This window comes from Numenius arquata, chromosome Z, assembly GCF_964106895.1.
Source record: "Numenius arquata chromosome Z, bNumArq3.hap1.1, whole genome shotgun sequence".
Classification (NCBI taxonomy): domain Eukaryota; kingdom Metazoa; phylum Chordata; class Aves; order Charadriiformes; family Scolopacidae; genus Numenius; species Numenius arquata.
Window position 1 is genome coordinate 56,877,931 of NC_133616.1, and position 20,433 is coordinate 56,898,363.

Here is a 20,433-nt window from a genome sequence, read left to right on the forward strand (position 1 = left end):
AGGTTGTAGGTAATCCTTACTTTAAGTCAGTGACGGCTATTTCTCTTTGGAGTTCTTAACCCTTAAACATTCCTGTGTAGTAGTCATCGTTTCAGTTTGCTGGATGAAATGGCAGCTGCTGCTTATGTCCCTCTCCTCTGCTATTTCATTGTTGTAAGATTGCCCTTTGTACTTTATCTTTCTTTGTTCAAGTGATCTCTCAGAAGCAAGAGGCCATCACTTCTTCACTGACTCTCTCCCTGTGGTGAGGTATAAGCAGCTTTGTGTCACAGAATAAAGTCAATCACAGTTTCACAGAAAAAATACAGTGTCGGATTCATTAAAATTTGACTTAATGTGAAGTGCACAAAAAAAGATTGGGCTATGTTCTCCTCATGGAATGGATTATGCAGCACTGATGTTTGTGATCTACAGGTGAATCTCATCCAGCCAGAGTCGGAATCCAATCCAGTAGAAACATTAACATTTCCAAAATACATAATGCAATGCTTCTCTTGAATATATTGATCATTTTGGACTCCAGTTCTATTCCTATTATGAAGTACAGATCCCCTGGATTTGGGGGTACAACTAGTAAAGGTCAAGTGGATTGCACCATCTCTACTCTTCTATAAATATGCTCTCAGTTTCTCTTTCCCTTCTATTAAAAAAGGCGAGCGACTCAGATCTTCTGAGATTGACTGTTTTTTTCAGTTCAGTGTTTATGATGATTTTAGGATGATGTCTGTTTCTTGTGCCCTATTTTTACTGTTTTCCCATGTTAATTCGATGTATGCACTACAGCCTGAATAACTGAATGTGCAAAAGACCCAAACTTGGTACCAGCGTCCTTCTATAATAAGCAGTGTAAGAGGCCTTTGTAAGCAAAACAGGTGCGTGGATTAACAGATGGCTTCGCAAGAAAAAAGCCAAAGCACGTGAAAAATATGCCTGTTTTATACAACAGGCATACAACAGAAGTCAGACTTCTGCTTCTGAATGTTTATGACTGCTCCAGAGAACGAAACAGTTATGACAACTGTGGGAAGACGTAAATCAAACAGTGGCTTTTCAGGCTGGTGAGATGTCCTTGTAATTTTAGAAGGTTACTGAGGAAGAATTTGATAGTCAGGGGTTCCCACAGTTAGAAGGCAGCAACAGACTACTAATAGAACAACCTGAATAACCGGGTGAATAAAAGACATGAAAGATGTGAAGGTAAGCTTGACTTTGACATGGAGTAGGGAAGACCCATTGGTGTGATTAAAAAGGGGATGCAGTCAGACCAATGTCTTGGAAGACAATTTAAAAAAAGAAAAAAAAAACAAACACATCTTGAATGTACGCAGAGAGGAGAGAAAATGGTCAGATAGGTAAGAAATGCACAATATTTGTGCATTTGAGAAGCACAAAATGCAGTAGTTGGGCCTGGACAAGTATATTTGCCAACATATCAACTGTTATTGATTCCATACTGTAAGTGTCATTTTTCTAGATACAAAATGTACCATGGGACTTGCTATCTGTCCTCAAACCTTGTAAGAGCAAGACAATATATTTCTGTTCCATTGAACAAAGAAGCCCGACAAAACTAGAGGTCTAGTAGATTATTTAATTTACAAAGAAAGATGATGTAAGACATCATGTAGTTTTGTTCAATTTCCGTTAATTGACAACAAAGCACAAAGCTTGATTTCTTGAGCAAAAGCTGAATCAGAAAACCAGCAGCAGTCTCCATGCTTTAATCCCTACATTTCCCTACCTGCCTTTGAAAAAAAAAAAAAAAAATCCCCTTAGAGGTGTCATTGAGAACCCCATTCTGGTATTATTCAAGATGAGGCTTCCTGTTCTTCTGGTGGCAACTTCCGTCTCAGACTGAGGGCAGTTTCAGCTGGAGCTGCTGCTTCGTGTGGCTTCGCTGGAGCTGGCTCTGCAGCCCCTGTGGCCCCAGTCCCAGCTCGCCTCTGTGTAGGGCAGAAAGATGGGCTTCACTCTCTCATGAGGAGACAGCTGCACGACATGAAACCAGTTAGTTTCAATGCAACTTAATCCAATTTATAAATTAAGTTGGCCTTAAAAATTTTAATGTTGAAAATACTGACAGCAGGAGAATTATTTTTGTCTTTCTTTTGTTGATTATCTACAGAGGGCTGGAGCACCTCTCCTGTGAAGACAGACTCAGAGTTTTGGGGTTGTTCAGCCTGGAGAAGAAAAGGCTCCAGGGAGACCTTATAGCAGCCTTCCAGTACCTGGAGGTCCTACAGGAAAGATGGGGAGGAACTCTTTATCAGAGAGGGCATTGATAGGATGAGGGGTAATGGTTTTAGATTGAAAGAGGGTTAGATTTAGATTAAATATTAGGAAGCTATTCTCTACTGTGAGGGTGGTGAGGCACAGGAACAGGTTGCCCAGGGAAGTTGTGGATGCCCCATCCCTGGAAGTGTTCAAGGCCAGGCTGGATGGGGCTTTGAGCAACCTGCTCTAGTGGGAGGTGTCCCTGCCCATGGCAGGGGGGTTTGGAACTTGGTGATCTTTAAAGTCCCTTCCAACCCAAACCATTCTGTGATTCTATGATCTATTCTCCTTTCCCTTTCCCAGATAACACTGCTGGTGTACTTGTCGCTGTTGCTTCCTGATTCTTCATTAATAAATGTAATGGTAATGTTCATTTGATCTTCTTGTTGCTGTTGTTTCACAGCTGCTTTAACGTTCAAGTGCCTGGGAGACCAGTGGCCTGTGTACTGCAGGGTGATAAGAGAGAAGAACCTCTGTCAAGACATGAGGTGGTATCAGCGGTGCTGTGAGACGTGCAGGGACTTTTATGCGCAAAAAATGCAACAAAAGAGTTGACCTCCGTCAGGCTGGCTGGCTCTCAGCTCTTTGCAATTTTATTATTTATAAACACACACACACACGTACACACACACACGCACGCTTCTTCAGACCAAATATTATCAGATTACATATAATTTAATCAAATTAATTTATTTTTGCCTGCCAGACATCCTTAGTTGTTTTGGTTAGACCGCCAACTTGTTTTATACTCTGACATTTTCATAATTAATTTTTATATGAACAATTTTGGATACATTTATCAGAATTTTTAAAAAATAGTAACTAGTATTTTAAATGTTTATTTTCAGTAGGGTCGTCACTCTGTTGCCAAAAAATGTCATGTTATCTTGAATTTATTTTAAGTTAGCCGAATAGTTTTGTTGTATATGGAAATAAAGCCCTTTTTAATTTTATTATATTTTTGGCATTCAGAGTCAGAATGATCTTGTGTATCTTGCAACAGAAGTTGAGGTGAGTAAGCTAACATTATTGAACAGGTTATTACAGAATGTATTGTGAAATCAGTTCATTTTATTTAGAAACATACTGAAGGGGATAATCTACTGTAATTTATATTGTAAACAAGAAAATTAAAATAGCTAAGTAGGGATTTTGATCATTCTCATGGACACGTACTTGAACGCAAGTATTGAATCAATGAAACACTGTAGAGATTTACACTGAATCACTGTTGCACTGTTTGAGGTAGTGTAGAGAAATGCAGTCCTAGAACTTGTACCATCCTATGAATCCACGTCTGTACTGTTTTAACATGTCACTTGATTTTAAACGTTTTGAAACAAAAAACCCATGCCCCTCTATACCTTTGTGTGTCCTCTTGCAGATTTACAAATGGAAGAGTCCTTCCTCCTGCCACTTGTATGAATTAATCTGTTAAACATTTTCAGTGCCCTGTTGACAATTTAGAAAATAGCTTTGTAATACTACTTTAATCTTTGTTTTATGAAAAAGTCTTTATATAAATAAAATGTTTTACAGTTTTGTGAAACGTTATGAAACAGCTAAAATTTTCCTTATGAGAAAATATTGTACATGATTCACATGATTTTTACATTTTCAATAAAAAGTAAAGCTTCTTTTGTTATTTGTGTTTTTCCTGTTTTGGGCATCCATGTCTGGTAGCCGAATCCATCGCAGCAGGTACAGCTACAGTAGTGCCTACAGCAAATACCTCCTCTCATGACTTAGGCATCTTTCTGCAGCTGCAGGCAGACATGCCTCTCTGTGAGTTTTGGTATATGGGAAGTTGGGTATAACAGGGTAATATTCAGTGGAGGAGAAGTTACTTGTCTCAGGTGAGTTCTCTAGCCACTGAACTTTGCAAGAGGGGAGGGGTGGGTCCTCTGCCTCCATTTTCCTTTAGGCATGCTCTGAATATACATAGGAGAGCAAACACTGAAGGCAAGATGGGCAGAGAAATAAGTCTGAAAGGCATCATATTTTCTACTCAAAGTAAAAAGGGAATGCGTCTTTATTTGAGTGATTGTTCCTTTTAATTGGCTGCAAAGAGTCTACTGTACAGATGTGATGCAGATATCCGCGCAATTTAATAAACTGAGGCTCCCAATCAGAACTGTGATTCTGTTCAGGAAGAATACTTAGCTGCAGTCTTAACTCCTGTTGAAATCAACGTATGTGCTTTCAAACAGCCGTACTGTCAAAATCTTTGGTTTGGCATCTTACTTCTGAGCCTACAGGAGAGCTGGAGAGAAACCCTTTGTCAGGAAGTGTAGTGACAGGACAAGGGGTAATGGTTTTAAATTGGAGGAGGAGAGATTTAGATTAGATACCAGAAAGAAATTCCTTACTGTGAGGGTGGTGAGGCACTGGAACAGGTTGCCCAGAGAAGTTGTGGATGCCCCATCCCTGGAAGTGTTCAAGACCAGGCTGGATGGGGCTTTGAGCAACCTGCTCTAGTGGGAGGTGTCCCTGCCCATGGCAGGGGGGTTGGAACTGGATGATCTTTAAAGTCCCTTCCAACTCTAACCATCCTATGATTCTATGATTCAAAAACTGCAACTTTAATGATGTGCTAATGTATGATTTTAAATTAAGTATCGTCTGGTTTTAAAAAGTAAGAAGGAAAGAAAAATAACTCTGACATCATGGAATGTGATACTGTATTTTGTATAATTAGAAAGTTTCAATGCACAGAAAATTCAGTTGCTCTTGGGCATAACTCCTCAATGTCACAGACACACATTTGAAAGTCAAATAGAATTATTGTAGTTGGCAGGCAAAAATAAGTCATTATTTTAAATTTTCTTCATACTTACTTAGTACCCAGTCCTGCTAATACTCCTGCACTCACTTGAATCGCAACTGAAAATCAAGGGAAAGGAAAGGTGTCTCCAGACTAGCGCCCAGAGGGCAGTCTTTTATCAGCCAGTGATAACATCCGCACAATTTTGAATGGTTTTGCTCTTCTGTTTCTGAATATTCTACTAGCAAGAATGTGGGATTTATCTCAAAACAGAAAAGTACATTTTAAGTCTGCCTGTATCCGTTGAAAACAGATGAGTGACTTGTGCTGAAATCATCCTCCTGTCACCCTTGTACAACCTCATAAAAGAAAAGACTTTTGGATGGGAACGAGGGATAGAAAGCTTCACAGTAAAATGATGTTCTTTTTAAATGTAATGAGTCAGGATGTTACAATTGTTGCCTGGGAAGGTGATGGAACAGATCATCCTGAGTGCCATTATGCAACACATGAAGGATGCCCAGGTGATCAGGCCCAGCCAGCACGGGTTCACGAGGGGCAGGTCCTGCTTGACAAACCTGATCTCCTTCTATGACAAAGTGAGTCGCTTGGTGGATGAAGGAAAGGCTGTGGATGTTATCTACCTAGACTTTAGCAAGGCCTTTGATACAGTGTCCCACAGTATTCTGCTGGAGAAGCTGGATGCTCATGGCTTAGATGGGTATACTCTCCGCTGGGTTAAAAACTGGCTGGAGGGCCAGGCCCAGAGAGTGGTGGTGAATGGAATGAAGTCCAGTTGGCGACCGGTCACGAGTGGTGTCCCACAGGGCTCGGTACTGGGGCCAGTTCTCTTCAACATCTTTATCAATGATCTGGACGAGGGGATCGAACGCACCCTCAGCAAATTTGCAGACGACACCAAGTTGGGTGGGAGTGTTGATCTGCTGGAGGGTAGAGAGGCTTTGCAGAGGGATCTAGACAGGCTGGCTGGATTGGCTGAGACCAACGGAATGAGGTTCAATAAGGCTAAGTGCCGGGTCCTGTACTTGGGTCACAACAACCCCAGGCAGCGCTACAGGCTTGGGGAAGAATGGCTGGAGAGCTGCCTGGCAGAAAAGGACCTGGGGGTGTTGGTCGACTGTCGGCTGAACATGAGCCAGCAGTGTGCCCAGGTGGCCAAAAAGGCCAACAGCATCCTGGCCTGTATCAAGAACAGTGTGGTGAGTAGGACCCGAGAGGTGATCGTCCCCCTGTACTCGGCACTGGTGAGACCCCACCTTGAGTACTGCGTCCAGCTTTGGGCCCCCTACCACAGGAAAGACATTGAGGTGCTGGAGCAGGTCCAGAGAAGGGCAATGAAGCTGGTGAGGGGTCTGGAGCACAAGTCTTACGAGGAGCGGCTGAGGGAGCTGGGGTTGTTCAGTCTGGGGAAGAGGAGACTGAGGGGAGACCTTATCGCTCTCTACAACTACCTGAAAGGAGGCTGTAGAGAGGCGGGGGTTGGTCTCTTCTCCCAAGTTACAGATGATAGGACAAGGGGCAATGGCCTCAAGTTACGCCAGGGGAAGTTCAGGTTAGATATTAGGAAATATTTCTTTACTGAAAGGGTTATCAGGCATTGGAATGGGCTGCCCAGGGAGGTGGTTGAGGCACCATCCCTGGAGGTATTCAAGAGAGGAGTTGACATGGTGCTTGGGAATATGGATTAGTGTTGGGTGGTGTGGTGGGGTGTGTGTGGGGGTTTTTTGTTTGTTTGTTTGTTTTTTGTTTTTTGTTTTTTTTCATTGGTTGGACTAGATGATCTTAAAAGGTCCCTTCCAACCTAGGTGATTCTGTGATTCTGTGAATGCTGGTGGCTCCGGCTCTGATTCTTTCAGCATCTGTAGTACAAAACCATTCATTAGATGCGTGTGAACCACTGTGAAGCAGTTTTGTGTCTGTGTAGCAAAAACGCTTCTTCCTTCTCTACATGGAGTTGAAGGCAAGTTAATTTTACTGCTTCACTACACTCCATCATCATTCAGAGAAGCAGCACAGACCAAACCTCCTGTTTTGTCAGAAAATGGTAAGAGCTTTTTGAGCACCTGCCCTGCAGAGCTCTGCCACAGCCCCGGGGGACAACAGCCAGCGCTTCCCACTGGTGTTCAGGGAAGCGATAGCCTTCTGCTATCATAGACATTCTCACTCGAGTTTACTTGCTTCTTGGATGTGGTCTTTTCTTTTTCAGCAGCAGTCCTTCTGCGTTAATACGTTTTCCTTCCAGCCTGGTATGTAAAATTTCAACTAATGAATGTCAAATCACTGTTCAGCTGACAAGGAAAGGTGACATTGACTCCAGCTCTCACAGGCTAGAGTAGGCCTCTCTGCTAATTAAATCCCCCTTAGACTCTATTTTGTTGGATTAAGTGGGATTTAAGTGGCGCACAGGACTTGTGCTGGGCTGCTGTACAGTGGGTTTACTTGTTCCCAGGTTCATGCTGGCTAGCTACAGCAGCGACCAAAAGTTACAACAGTTACTACTTCTTTTACCTTTCTTAAAGAAAAGGAATACCTGAATTTTAAATGAGTTGTCAGTCATTCTGGAGGGAATTTCCTGCTTTGTTCTGGAGGATGTGGTTTATGTTTTGGGTTGTCTGGGGTTTCTTCCATTCAGTTTTCATTGTCATTGTCAGTGACAGAGAAGCAGCTATTTGGTTTTTACAAAAATATATTAAAAATTGAAAGCTTGCCTGCATGAGGAGACCAATGGAGGCCCTAAAGCCTAGCAGGTCAATTGTAAACAGAAAATGAAGAGCACTCAGAAACAATTTCAAGATCTCTCTAAAAAAGATGCTCCAACTAATAGTAAAAAAGACTTGAAATACATCAAAACCAGGAAGCCAGCTAAGGAATCTGTCAGACCATCTGATAACACAAATGTGAAAGGGACACTCAGGGATGATAGAGCTATGAAAGGGAAGTTCAGTGAATTATTTCCAGCTGAAATGTTACAGGGGTCCTCATACCTTGCACATTCCTTATAGAAAGACTGGATCAAGTTGAAGGAACTATATGAGTATGTAAGACCAAATAGGTATGTTAGATGCTGACGGGTTTCTGGGGTGGCAGTCACATGAGATTCCTGCAAGAATGCAATTGGAAAATTGCAGAACTGCTTGCCACGGTGCCTAAGCCAGAGGACTGGCAGATTGCACTGTAATTCCTGCCTGTTGAAAAGGGGATCTTTAGGGGATCCTCTCAACTACAGACTGGTAGTCTTGAGTTCCTTTTCTGGTGCTGTAATAGCCGATAAAAAAGAATGAGATTCCTGAGCACCTGGATAAGCATGGGCTGTTGGGAGAGAGTCAGCATGGCTTCACCTGTGTCCTGAGCAAAGAGGATCTGGAGGCCACAGAAGTCTCTGACAAAGTTCCACATTGTCCACAAATATCACAACATATTAAAGAAAATACATTCACAAAGGATTACAGGACCAATTTTTATGGCTTGAAAGCTGGTCAAAGCATTGGAAGCAAAATGGTCATCTTTCAGGATGGAGAAGAGTCAGCAGTATGGTTCTCCTAGAAATCATGCTGGGTTTAGTTTTTTCAACATTTGCATCAATGGCACAACGAAGAGAGTCAACAACAGACCTCCAGCTCCGCAGGTCACGTTAAGCTCTTCTGGTCAACCAGCTGTTGCCTCACTTGGCAAGAAACTCACAAAACTGAGTGATTAGACATTAGCCAATAAACTTTGATGTGGCTTAAATGTAAGGTAGTTTATATATGGAAAAAAAGCCTAAACTGTTCCTACAAGATACTGAACTTGCAACTGGTGGTCACAGAGATGGAGAAAAATCATAGTAGTAGTCTGACGTTATTAGCTCTGTGAGAATAACAGGAAAAAAAACCCAAACCTGATGGATGTTGTCAGAAATACAGCATCTTTTTTCCTGGGTTTGGAACTGTGGTGTACCCAGATCTTGAGCACTGTATTCATCTACACTGTTGCTGTGTTACACTGTAACACATTTAAATAGGCAAATAAATGAGCAAGGGGATAGCCAGGTGGTTTGTGAGATGAGACTGAAAGAGTTGATGCTTCAGATTGGCTGAGATGAGCATGGTCAAGGTTCAAAAAATCCTGAAGGTGATGATGGATAAGCTGCATGTGAACCTCTTGTTCTTAAAATCCTGTAGTACAACAAAGAGGACATCCTTGATAAAACTAATACGGAAATTGGTTCAAAACATTAGAGTAAGCACTTTAGACAGATGGTCATGATGCCCTGAAGCTTTCTTCTGGAAGAGGTAGTATCAGAAGATTTGAAATGCAATTAGACAAATTCATGGACAACAAGTCCATAAAAAGATAATAAAAGGCCTGGGAAGAGACACTAGCACAAAAATTTGTGTGGCTTCTGGGGGAGTAAAAAGAGAACAAACTGCAGAAAGTACCCAGGTGTACACAGTCTCCCTAAACAGCATCTCTCCTTGCCTTTTCCAAACACAGCAATAGATCCTGGGTTTGGGGCAGTCTGACCTAGTGGGATGGGATTTTATGTTCTTATGTCATGGCTAATGAAACCAAGTAGTGTTGTTAAGTAAATTCACACAGCTGCACACCACATCATATGCTACAGTAGCACAGAAGAATCCTGTGTTTGGAGCAATGCTGGAAAGAGTATATATGTTTAAGAAAGAAGGCATGGTATTTGGGAACAGTAATTGTTACTGACTTAGTTCTGCCCAGGGAAAAAAGAGGGTACTACGTGTAGTGGGAGGTGTCCCTGCCCATGGCAGAGGGGTTGGAACTCGATGATCTTTAAGGATCCTTCCAACCTAAACCATTCTATGTTTCTTTGCTTTGACTCTATGATTCTGTGATTCTATATCATGAAAAGTCTCCAAACAACTGCTTCATGGTAAAGGTGTGTTAGTTTTTCAAGCCTTCATTACACTATGGAGAAACAGTTCTAAATGTAGCAGCAGATTTCCCAGAAACATGCACGTCCACTCAGAAACATGGTCACTGCTCTCTCTTTTGTGGCTGCTCACAAATACTCTCAGTATCTGCTTGAAAGGTGACGGATTAATAATTTTTAACAGATGTGCTGTAAAATAATTGCCAATAAATGTATGCAAGGAAAAATTGTGAGCTTTCTAAGTAAATAAGGGTTTTAACTCATATGCATATCAAAGTATTCATTTATTACATTATGATCTCACATTAGTAACACTTTAAAAAAGTAGTTAACTGGTCTTATTTTATTTTTAAATTTCAGCAATCTTCTGTAAGGGACATAGATTGGCCTGATTCTCCAGTCTAAGTATAAGGCTAAAATTTTCATGATACCCTAATACTCAGGACTAATTTTACCCAAAATAGGTTTTCCTGGGTTTCAAACAATGAACTTTCAAAAATCTGTCCTCTGTGGCAATGTCATGAAAAATGAAACATGTCTTTCTAAAAACAGAAAGGATTGGAAAAAAGGGTTAAAATAAAAGTGAGGAGACTACTTTTGCTGGTTGTAAGTAATGGTGAAAGTCAAAAGAACTTAAGATTTATAAAATTATGATGAAAATATCAAATCTCAAAATAAAATAACAAAAGTGAAGGGACTGACTACACCATTCAAGTCAGTAGGATTGTTTTCCATTCACTTGAACAGGAGCAGATTCAATTCCCTGAAAACTTCTGTTATCAATTACTTGAAACAATCTAATATTTCCCAGGGTCAAGAAGAATTTACTGTGAAAGAAATCCTTGAACCTAAAGAAGTGTATGTCATAGCTATCATGGTAAATGGTACCGACCCACACAGCACAATGGAGCCTCTTAGTACCACCACAGAAAAGGAGGACTTGCTTTGCACTGGGAGCTGCTTCTAATTTTCTGGGGGGGAAGCTTGCTTTGAAGTATTGTAAGCTTGACATTTTTGGCAGGTCACTTGAGGAAGTGCTGGTATGCATTTAAGCGTCTCATGCATCTACTCACTGGTACTCTGTTAGCTTTAATAAGCACATATGTATCTATCAAAATAGACCTTGAACTTGAAAACTTAAGCTAGGCACTTACAGAAACATGTCCTGTCTGCTCTGCCGCTTCTAAACAATCTTTTATCATTGGTAGATGATATAAGTGAGCCTGACACCAAACAGGGGTCAGATACAGTTTCAGGAAACTGTCGTATCCTTCTTCACATCATTAATAATAGAAGGAGCGTGCACAGCCAGGAAGCAGAAGCTGGGGCTGTTTTCGTTATTAAGCTACAGGACAGAAACATGGACTTCTCTGTTTTGCCAAACAACAACCATCCCGATAAATTCCTGCAACTGGAAGTGAAGTCTTTAGTAAAAAACTCTGCCTTTCTACAAGCCAGCCTGGCAAAACTCCCAGAAGCAGCTTTACCTGGAGTGCAGCGGTGGCACAACAGGGTCTATTTACAGGTAAGGTGTAAAAGAAGCTGACATTTTTTTCCAATTTTTCTACCTTGTTTTGGGGATCAGGAGACAAGTGACATGAGGCTCAGACTTCAGCTGTGGATCCAGCTTCCTGCATCTCTGGATCTCCATCATTAATATCCCTGTAAGTTTTCCCAGTGACTTTAGTGAGGATCAGGCTCCAAGAGGACAGTCACTCTCTTCAGGGCAGTCCACTGACTTTATTTCAGTACATTAGGCTTTCTACTGCTTGTTGTAACATTTTCATCGCATTTCTCAGTAAGTCTACTGATGTCAAATACTGATTAATTGTACTAAAGGGGAGAATTAGAGCGCCCTATCTGAAGAAATAAATAAATAAAAAAAACAGACTTAAATCTGAAAGCCGTATCATATCCCTCAAACTCAATGGAAAGGCACATTAGAGAAAGTATTAGATATTCTTGCTAGCGTTTCACAAGTTTATATATGTCTACATAGTTCACCGTAGCTTCCTCTTTATTTTGCCTTGTTTTTCTCATTCTACTTTGACCTTCCTGTTATCCTGACAGACAGCTGCTGAAAGCGTGAAACCCGCTGGCTGCATTAACGCAGGTTATTACCGAGAGGTAGCAGCAGTTTCTTCGTATAAAATGTAAATGTGCAGTGCTTAGTAGAGGCCGTGGAGCCCGCGGAGAAGTTCACGTCTGGATCAGCAGCAGTACAGCTGCATCAGCTCACACCCCTCTGGGCCCCACTTGCTGCTCCACAGTGCTCCTTTCCTGTTGCCCGGGGAGCCCCCCTCGCCTTTCCCCACCCCTAACATGAGCAAAAGCTCCAAGGTCTGGTTCTTGTCAAGGGATGGAGACGCATATAAGCAGTTGGCTGGGGAGGGGTTGGGAAGTCGGGGGGGGGGGGGGCAGATGGGAGGAGGGAAGGGGGGAGAAGGGTCTGCATCCTCAGGATCCTTAGGGTGGGGGTCCAATTCCCCAGGGGAGTGAGAAGTGAGAGCCGAAAAACCATCAGCCTGGGGGAGGGGAAGAGCAAGATCCTCTCACGGCTACTTCCATTTGCATTTCTCCTCTCTCAGACATTTCTCCCCTCAGCTCTCCAAACCCCTGCGCTCCCTTCCAGAGTCCGTTCCAGTCCTCATCCACGTGCAAAAGTCCTCCCGCTCCTGCCACTCGCTGCCATGACCCCCTCCCCCCGCCTCAGCCTCCCTAGCCTCTTCTCCAGACACCCTCCCCTCTGCCTACCCCGATGCCTCCAGCCGTCTTTGCTCACGTTGTATAATCTTTGCTGGCGGTTCCCCAGGGGGAGCTGGGGGAGGCTGGGGGGGGGGGGGGGGGGCGCACGGCCGCCCGTCATCTCCCATGCAAAGAGCCCTAACCAAGGGAAGGAGCCTGCGGGACACCGAACAATGGGGTATGGTGCAACGCTGGCCTCCTTCCCCACCCCACCTAAGCCCTTCTTTTGTGCAGGAGGGAGGCAGCCACACACAGAGCCTCCTCCGCAGCGGGGATCCTTCTCCCTATTGTCGTTTAACAGGACGCACTGTCACCGAGCCAGGGCTGCAGGGCTGCGGGAGGATTAGAAATGTGTGGGGAGCCCTGTGCTTTTTTGACTTGTGCTCTGCCCTTCGCCACCAGCGAGAGGGTTTTCCTGGAACTCTGTTCTCAGCCCCGGGATGGCCATTTCAAAAGAAATGTCTGTGCTCGACACGTCTCCAGAAATGCAGTTTGCAACGCGGTATGTTTTATAAATGTTGAACCTAGGGCACAACCTATACTTTTTAAGTGTAGTCATTAGTGAATTCAAGCTGTCCAGATAAAATTCATTGTGCCTTATTCTCTCCCTCATGAGCTCGCCTCCTTTTTTCCCTTTTGCTGACAATCAAGGGAAAAGAACTGATGAATTCCAGACGTTAGAATAAACACGATGGCACAGTGGAGTACTAATGGTGCAGGAATAACATGTTTTGCTTTAAGATGAGAGAGCTAATGGGGTTAAGGGTTAGTTAATTCAGAAACGGAAATGGGGGCGGGGGGGGGCGAGGGAGGAGAATTCATTTCAGAACATATGTGCGTGACCTACAGACTCCCAAAGTCATTAAACCTTGAGAGTAGCCTAAATTCCCTCTTCAGAAATTCATTTTCTTTTAAGAAACGATAGCTACTCAGGGCTCTCTGTGTAAAGTGACTTATCAGTGGCATGTTTGTGGCCTCTTCCAGACCTTTATTATGAGATCACTTAAATTCAAGTGCACTTAAGTGCTTATGTGTTTTCTCCACCTATAAATTTTTTAATTTATTTCTATTATAAAAAGCAGCTTGACATAACAACAATCCCTATTGCTGACCAAAAAGGTCTTGCTCTTTCTCCTTACTTTCCTCTTCTGTATCAGCCAGCCTGAACAGCTTCCTTAGCATACATTTTCATCATCTACTTTAAATAAACAATCCATAAAGCAATCGAGGAATCTTGGCCCTTCCTTGTGAAAAGCAGCATAAAAAGCACAGACTCTTTCTCCTGCAAATGTCAAGTTACTGACCACTTGTTGATTGCCCTGAAAATTTCCAGTCCCACTGGAAATTTTATCTTCCCTACATGTTTTAGTGCTCAGCATACACAAGATGGTTAATCCCCTGTTGCTGGTTCTCATAGCCAAGGTGCATGTCTCCCCTGTAGTCTACCTGGTCATTTTCTGCAATTCTCGGACTTTTCTCTCCTGCTTGTATTTCCCTTTTTTCCCTATTTCTGGAAGACAGCAGTGGGTGTTTGGTCTTTGAACACCATGCTACTTTTTGTCATGCTGCTCTTGCTTAAGAATTCACAACTCCAAACAAATTTTGGGCTGCAGGTATTATAGTTCTTGTGCTACCTTGCACTGCTAAGCCCTCCTGGTCTCTCATCTGAGCTAACGCCTGTGTCCTGCCTTTGCTTCTTTCTCAGCGTACCAGGACAAGAGGTTTTTTTTTTTCTACCTATAAGTTAGGTGCTGGATTACAGTTGCTTGTTTGTCCCCTGGCTCAGACATGCATTAATTACTTCCACTCTTTTTCTTATTCTTCCTTAGACATCTGCAACTGGCCACAGTCAGAGTCAGCTGCAAGGTTGGCAGATTTGGCCTGACACCATGCAGAAGTTTTTATATAATGCACTCACAGCCCTACAGAACTCCATTACCAATGACAGATAAAACAGCTTTCTTCAAGTAAAGAATTCATTACGAGGACAGAAGTACTCCCAATGCTGCACAATTAAAATAGTCCGTATGAACGCTTACTTTTCTCTAAATATTCCTGTCAAGTCGTCTTAGGGGTTTACAACCATCTACTGATCTCCTTCCTATCCATGTCAGGTGGCTTCCCAGGTTGCTTTGTAGTACTTGATGCTGCTTTACATCTCTGACAAGCAGCTCTGATGCCATTCAGTTCCTTCAAAAAGAAAACTTGCATTCTTAGGAATCCTTGATGTGAGCTGTTGGCCCTACTGTCTTTCATATCCGCTTACCTACCCTTGGTTACCCCTTGCCTTCCCAATTGCTTTTCCACAGCATCCACAGCATGAGATCAGATTTGTTCAGGAAATTCTAAAGAGCTAATAATTACTTATCCTGATAAATGAGCTTTTTTTTTTTATTGACCAAATGCCTAGCAATACCTATTCAGTTGTTACAACTAACACAGGGATTCTTGGGTTACTACCTAGCAGCTTTTTGTCTGTCAGACCTTTTGTCTGTCTTAGAAACCGGTCTTTACATCAGCAAAATGCCCTTCCAAGTGCTGGGAGAGTCCTCCAGGGTGCGTTACAAGGCTTTTGTACAACAGAGGTTTATAGTCTTAAACAAATTACATGCAAATATAATCACCCTGCTACCCACGTCATTAGGATTGAGGAGGTTGTTCCAAATAAATTCTGCAGCATCTGGTAGCCCTAAGTTTCTTGAAGACCCCCTTGATTAAAACTTGTAGGTGTAGCTGCCTATCGATAGTGTTTTTCACCTTCATTTAGTATCTCCTCTGGTTGCAGTTGGAGACCATGGCTGGCCATGGAACAAGAGTAACTAACTCTCTTTGGGGGGAGTAAAGAAAAATTTGACTTGCAGGAAGTAAATTTCCTTAATATTTTAGGTGTCTCCTTGATCTCTTCTTGCAGGTAGCTGGACTTGAGACCAAGGCCTAGCCTTCACTGTTGATGTCCTGGGTTTGGTGGGTAATTAGCTTGATGTTTCACGTCACAGACCAAGGAGAGAATGGTTAGATCCATGGTTTGTTTCAGCGCCGACAACAATGACAACAGCAGGAACAAAAGGATGAAGTCGAGATAAAAATGAGATAAAGAAGTTTCCTAGCAATATAGATTAATTTATATTTTGTTTAACTACATATAGTAACATATCTATATGCATATGCCTATACATTACATTATGAAATAATTAACAAGAAAAATCTGTGGAGAAAGCACATTTTGACCCAGGGATGGAATTAACATTGACTCTCTACAGATCTTTAGGCTTTTTACAGAGTCCTCTTTTTGTCTGTGTCAGCTCTCTGGGTCTGTCAAAGCGGGACAAACTGTTCTCAGTGAAAAACAAGTTACAGACCATAACGGCTTTCTTGCTCATGAACTATATGTAGATCAAACACAGTTATGTGTTTGCAGGGTTGAGCATTTTTCATGTTGTTAAATGAGTATTTCAGCAGCACATTTCAACTACAGTTTCTCAGAGTTCTTCATAACTATTGCTGCTTCCATTCAGTGAATAGTAATACAAATTTTCTACTAGTAGCTCTGATTTGATCTGTTCCACCCTCCTTCATGCTGGCTTCTCACAGTGTAGATCATATAAATACTGTAACATGTATAACATGTTTGCAATACTTTCATCTTTCTTTGAACATTTGCTTTATGAAGCAGAATCAAAACATGGAAGTCTGCGGAAACTGTTGGGAGATGTTTTGAATCTTAAAAAAATATGTAGTTTTTGATAGAATTATTACTGGCAGGCATATTTTTATTATCTAACGTCCTTCTGTTTCTCTGCTTCTATTTATAGAAGCATGCATATATGCATATGTTTCATGCAACTTCTTCAGATTTCCCTGTATCATTTTTTGGACCTAAACATTTTTTTGTGCATGTATCTGCACCAGTCTTCTGTCCTTCCTCTTCCCTAACTAGTCTCTAGTTACTGCAGAATTTTCTGCAAAATTTTCACAGGCAAGCATTTGCCTGCACTCAAGTGTATTCTCTCGATTAGCTTGGCCCTTCAATGTCTTCTCTCCAAAACTTTTGCAAACCATCTCCTACCTCAAATTCCCATCTAGTTCTCATGGTAAAACCTTCTTGCCCCTCACATCCTACTCCCTCTCTACCTCTCCTCCAGGCTACCAGAGTCTCCTGTTCTCATGCCCATGAAAAGGAAGGTACTGTGGATGGAAGGAGCAAAAAGTTTTGCTACAAAGCACTCTCTTTATGAACGAATTTTGCATCATGCCATCTATTCCAAGTTGGAGCATTTTATTTAAAACAGCTTTAGAAATTACTGTCAAGTCACATTCTTTTCACAACATTTTAGCCTTAGGGAGATGGAGCATCCCCTGGTGAGACAGTTCGCGTTCTTCAGCAAAATGGTCTCCAAGTTCAACTATCTAGCAAGCCTGAGGGAAGCATCATTAAGGTCATTGACAAATTTTAAATAAGAAATAAAATAAATAAAATAAAATGCAGTCAGAAAGAAACGACAGTTAAAAACACCAGCTCAGCTGAAATCTGGCCAGTACAATCCAGAGGGTTTCAGTGACAGCTGCAACTGCAATGCAAAGAGTAATATTATCAGGGGATATGTCAAGGCTAAGGAATGACATATAAAAATTATGAACTAATAGAGGGACTGGAAGGGCACTGAGGATCCACCCACCTACTAATGGTAATTATTGATGGGAAACATGCTTAGTCACTTGTGCACAATTTAGTGATAAGAATGCCAGCATGATGCTTCCTCCTAGGGTTTCTTAGACAAAGGCTGTTGTTTTTGCTTCTCTCTCTTTCCTTTCTGAAGGAAACCAGCCCTCCTACTTCCTTTTACACCTGCCTGCCCCAGACCAACTCACACGTGTCTGTGTGTCTGCACGGGCACTGAGGCATAAAGTAGGTGATGACATGTAGCAGCTGGCTTCCACTGGAAGCAGATTCACTGTCCCATGAAGTGGGTAGAAAATTACTCAAGCAGAAGAAGCCAAGAGTTTGCCGTCAGCTTAGTCACCTGCGCCGGATGATGTGGGATACGAGCAGCTCTAGAGCCAGTGTGCAGGAGGAGGTGGGATCCCCTGGGCTCCCACCAGAAAGGTGGAAGGAGAAGCAGGGCGTGCTGCTGAAGTTCATCCAGCCCATGCCACCTTAATGGCTGAAAATCTCAATATAAGTGAAGTATCCTGGGAAAGATGTCATTTCATGGAAGGAAGTTTCTTAATTTACATTGTGATTGTTTTGTAGAAGCAATCCTGAGACACGGGAGAGGTGGTAGTGTAAGGCAAAGGCTCTGCCAGAAGCAGGTCTCTTGGGAAGCTGACACACTGCTAGAACCAGAGATTGGTGACAGATTAAGTCAAAGTCTCAGTGACAGAAGGTTGTGGTGAAGTAAAATGTTGAACAGCTTGAATTGGAGAGTCTGGATGCATTCCTGCATGCAATTACAGATCAAAAAATATGGTAACTACTATCTTATGGGTACCTGAAGAGGCTCTTAGTACTGTGTTAAGCAGCAGCTTGTAAGTTCTCCAAAAATGGGATGCCACCAGGGTTGTTAGTTCTGCTCTCTTGCCACCTCCCTGTTCTAAATAGTCTGATTTAATGACTGTTGTTGCTGGGAGACTGCTCAGATATTTAATTACCTTTGAGTTCTGACAGTGCCCCAATTAAGGGCTCTCCCTCAGTTGAATAAAGGGCCTCCAACATCCTGACATGAGTCTAGCATTCAACAGCGTGAACAGAACTGAGAATCACATCCCTGCTGTTAGAGGTGCAGCTCCAGTCAAGGCAGACCCTTACACAGCATTAGCCCTGTGCTTCATTCTGCTTTGTTCTTACAGCTCTGCTTCTGCATCATTTGCCCGTGGCTTTCATCAGAACTGCATCTTCTACCACAGTAGCACCATTTTGCTAATGCAAAGGCTTGCTTTCAGCAGGCATTATAATGCCAGTTCACAGTTGCAAAAGAGTTTAATGTTCAGATTGTACCCATGTGCTTTCCCCAGAAGGAAGAAATCTGCCCCGAGTGAACAGCCAGGCTCCCTTACTGCACTGTAGATGCTTGCCAGAACAAGAAAAATTGTTGCATGTGCAATTTTAAAAATTATTTTATTTTATTACAAATGATAACTCTGGAAGGGATTACTCTTGTAGGTAAATGAAGATGAAAGCCAACTTCTGATCTAACTTGTGCCTTACAGAGAGAAAAGAGAAATGTCACTGAGCTGCCGGGCTTAGACTTGAAAGGGGTCAGTCAAGAAATGATAGACAAAGCCCTCGGGAAACACATTACACCCATCACCCTGAAATCCACAATCAAAAGCAACCCCTTGTATAGTGATATCCAGGTGGATGATGAGTGGGAGGAGAAGAAAAAGACCCCTTCCTGGACTGTGCAAGACTATGACAGGCAGTCACTGCACTCTGACTTGGCCAGCCACATAAAGGTAACGCACCGTCACGCTGCAGTTGCACAAAGTGAATTGCTATGAGCTCTGTGTGTATGTGCATGAACCACTCACCGTGCAGCCCGCTTGGTTCCTTTGGTGGGCTTCCAGAAGTAAGTACGGATGTATTTTCCGGTACAGACATGACACTAACATGAGTCTGATCTGGAAAAGAAGTCCACGTATCTGATATGACTCCCAGAATTTCAGTCCTGCAGAACACCACCTCTGTGACTAGAGAAAATCTGAAACCGCAATAGCCCACAACCCAGCTTCCCCATTTATACGGAGAAGAACTATAAACAAGTCACTTAAATACTATATGCCCACTTTAATAACTGTTCATAACATCATTCCGTTATCAAAAAATACACATTTTTTCAGCCTCATCCACACTATGCAGGATCCTGCCTGCTTGTGCATTGGCACAAATCACTTTTAGGGTTACTTTTGTGAGTTTTTTTCTGCTGTTTCTTTTTTTGGAAAGGGACTCAGATCTCTGTTTATAAAGTGACATGTCTTCTTGAGAAGACAACATGGTTTCTTTCGGGTTTTTTAGTCACATTTCAATGGCTGGTGTCCTACATTTGGTTCCTAGCTGAAAAGCGTGGTTTTAATTTTCCCCAGTGGAACATTTGCAGCATCTGGCAAGTAGTGCAACCTGTGTTCAAGTGAAAGTCTCTTGCATTTGTGTTGTGATGCCTTAAATTCATTAATCACTATCTGATGATAGCCAAAATACTTCTGGCTATGTTCTAATGACTTTATGTGCAAGAGAGAGGAACTGAGTTCATTTTCTGATTTTTCTTTTAGGAAAATCCTAATGATCTACGGTTCTGGATGGGAGATATTTATACTCCTGGGTATGATACCTTGTTAAAAAAGAAAGAGAGAGAAAAAAAGCATTCCAAATGTTGCCGAATCATCCTGCTCGTGGTACTAGCTGTTTGCATCCTGATTACCATAGTCACGCTCAGCGTTTTACTTACTTAGTACAGCCAAATGATGTTGATGGGAATTTTTTCAATAAATATTTTTATTAAGTTATTCCCCTCCCTTGTTTTATTTGAATTCCAATTTTTTGTCACAAATACATTTTGTTTGACATCACTGTTTTACAATGTTCCTGTGCAGCATAAGGAGTTGATCCTGAAAAGACACAAATACTCTAAGCACAGCAGAATGTCTCCTTATGGGTATAATTAAAAAAGAAAACTATAAATATGCTACTTTTCGTAGTGCCGCCTTCTTTGTACTAGTGTGTGGTATGGTACATATAGTATGTATGGAC

General features: G+C 42.2%; 2 protein-coding genes across 2 annotated transcripts in view; both read left to right on the forward strand.

Moving 5' to 3' along the window:
- The window catches only part of ADAMTS19 (ADAM metallopeptidase with thrombospondin type 1 motif 19), a 146,615-nt gene extending 143,786 nt beyond the window's left edge, over window positions 1-2,829 (forward strand). Inside the window, exon 23 of the mRNA XM_074166133.1 lies at window positions 2,678-2,829. Within this exon, the coding sequence (XP_074022234.1) occupies window positions 2,678-2,829 (152 nt within the window). The remainder of the gene's footprint in view (window positions 1-2,677) is intronic.
- An 8,421-nt stretch (window positions 2,830-11,250) lies between these two features.
- Window positions 11,251-20,135, forward strand: MINAR2 (membrane integral NOTCH2 associated receptor 2). The gene is made up of 3 exons (XM_074166782.1): window positions 11,251-11,469; window positions 18,897-19,142; window positions 19,956-20,135. Exons 1-3 carry the CDS (start codon window positions 11,305-11,307, stop codon window positions 20,133-20,135), a joined length of 591 nt encoding a protein of 196 aa, XP_074022883.1. The 5' UTR covers window positions 11,251-11,304.
- The last annotated feature ends 298 nt before the right edge of the window (window positions 20,136-20,433 follow it).

Bases quoted from the DNA above. Each gene is read 5' to 3' on its own strand.
- MINAR2 (XM_074166782.1), top strand. From the start codon at position 11,305: ATGGACTTCTCTGTTTTGCCAAACAACAACCATCCCGATAAATTCCTG. The intron at 11,470-18,896 runs GTAAGGTGTAAA...TGTGCCTTACAG, and splicing joins ACAACAGGGTCTATTTACAG to AGAGAAAAGAGAAATGTCAC. The intron at 19,143-19,955 runs GTAACGCACCGT...TTTTTCTTTTAG, and splicing joins ACTTGGCCAGCCACATAAAG to GAAAATCCTAATGATCTACG.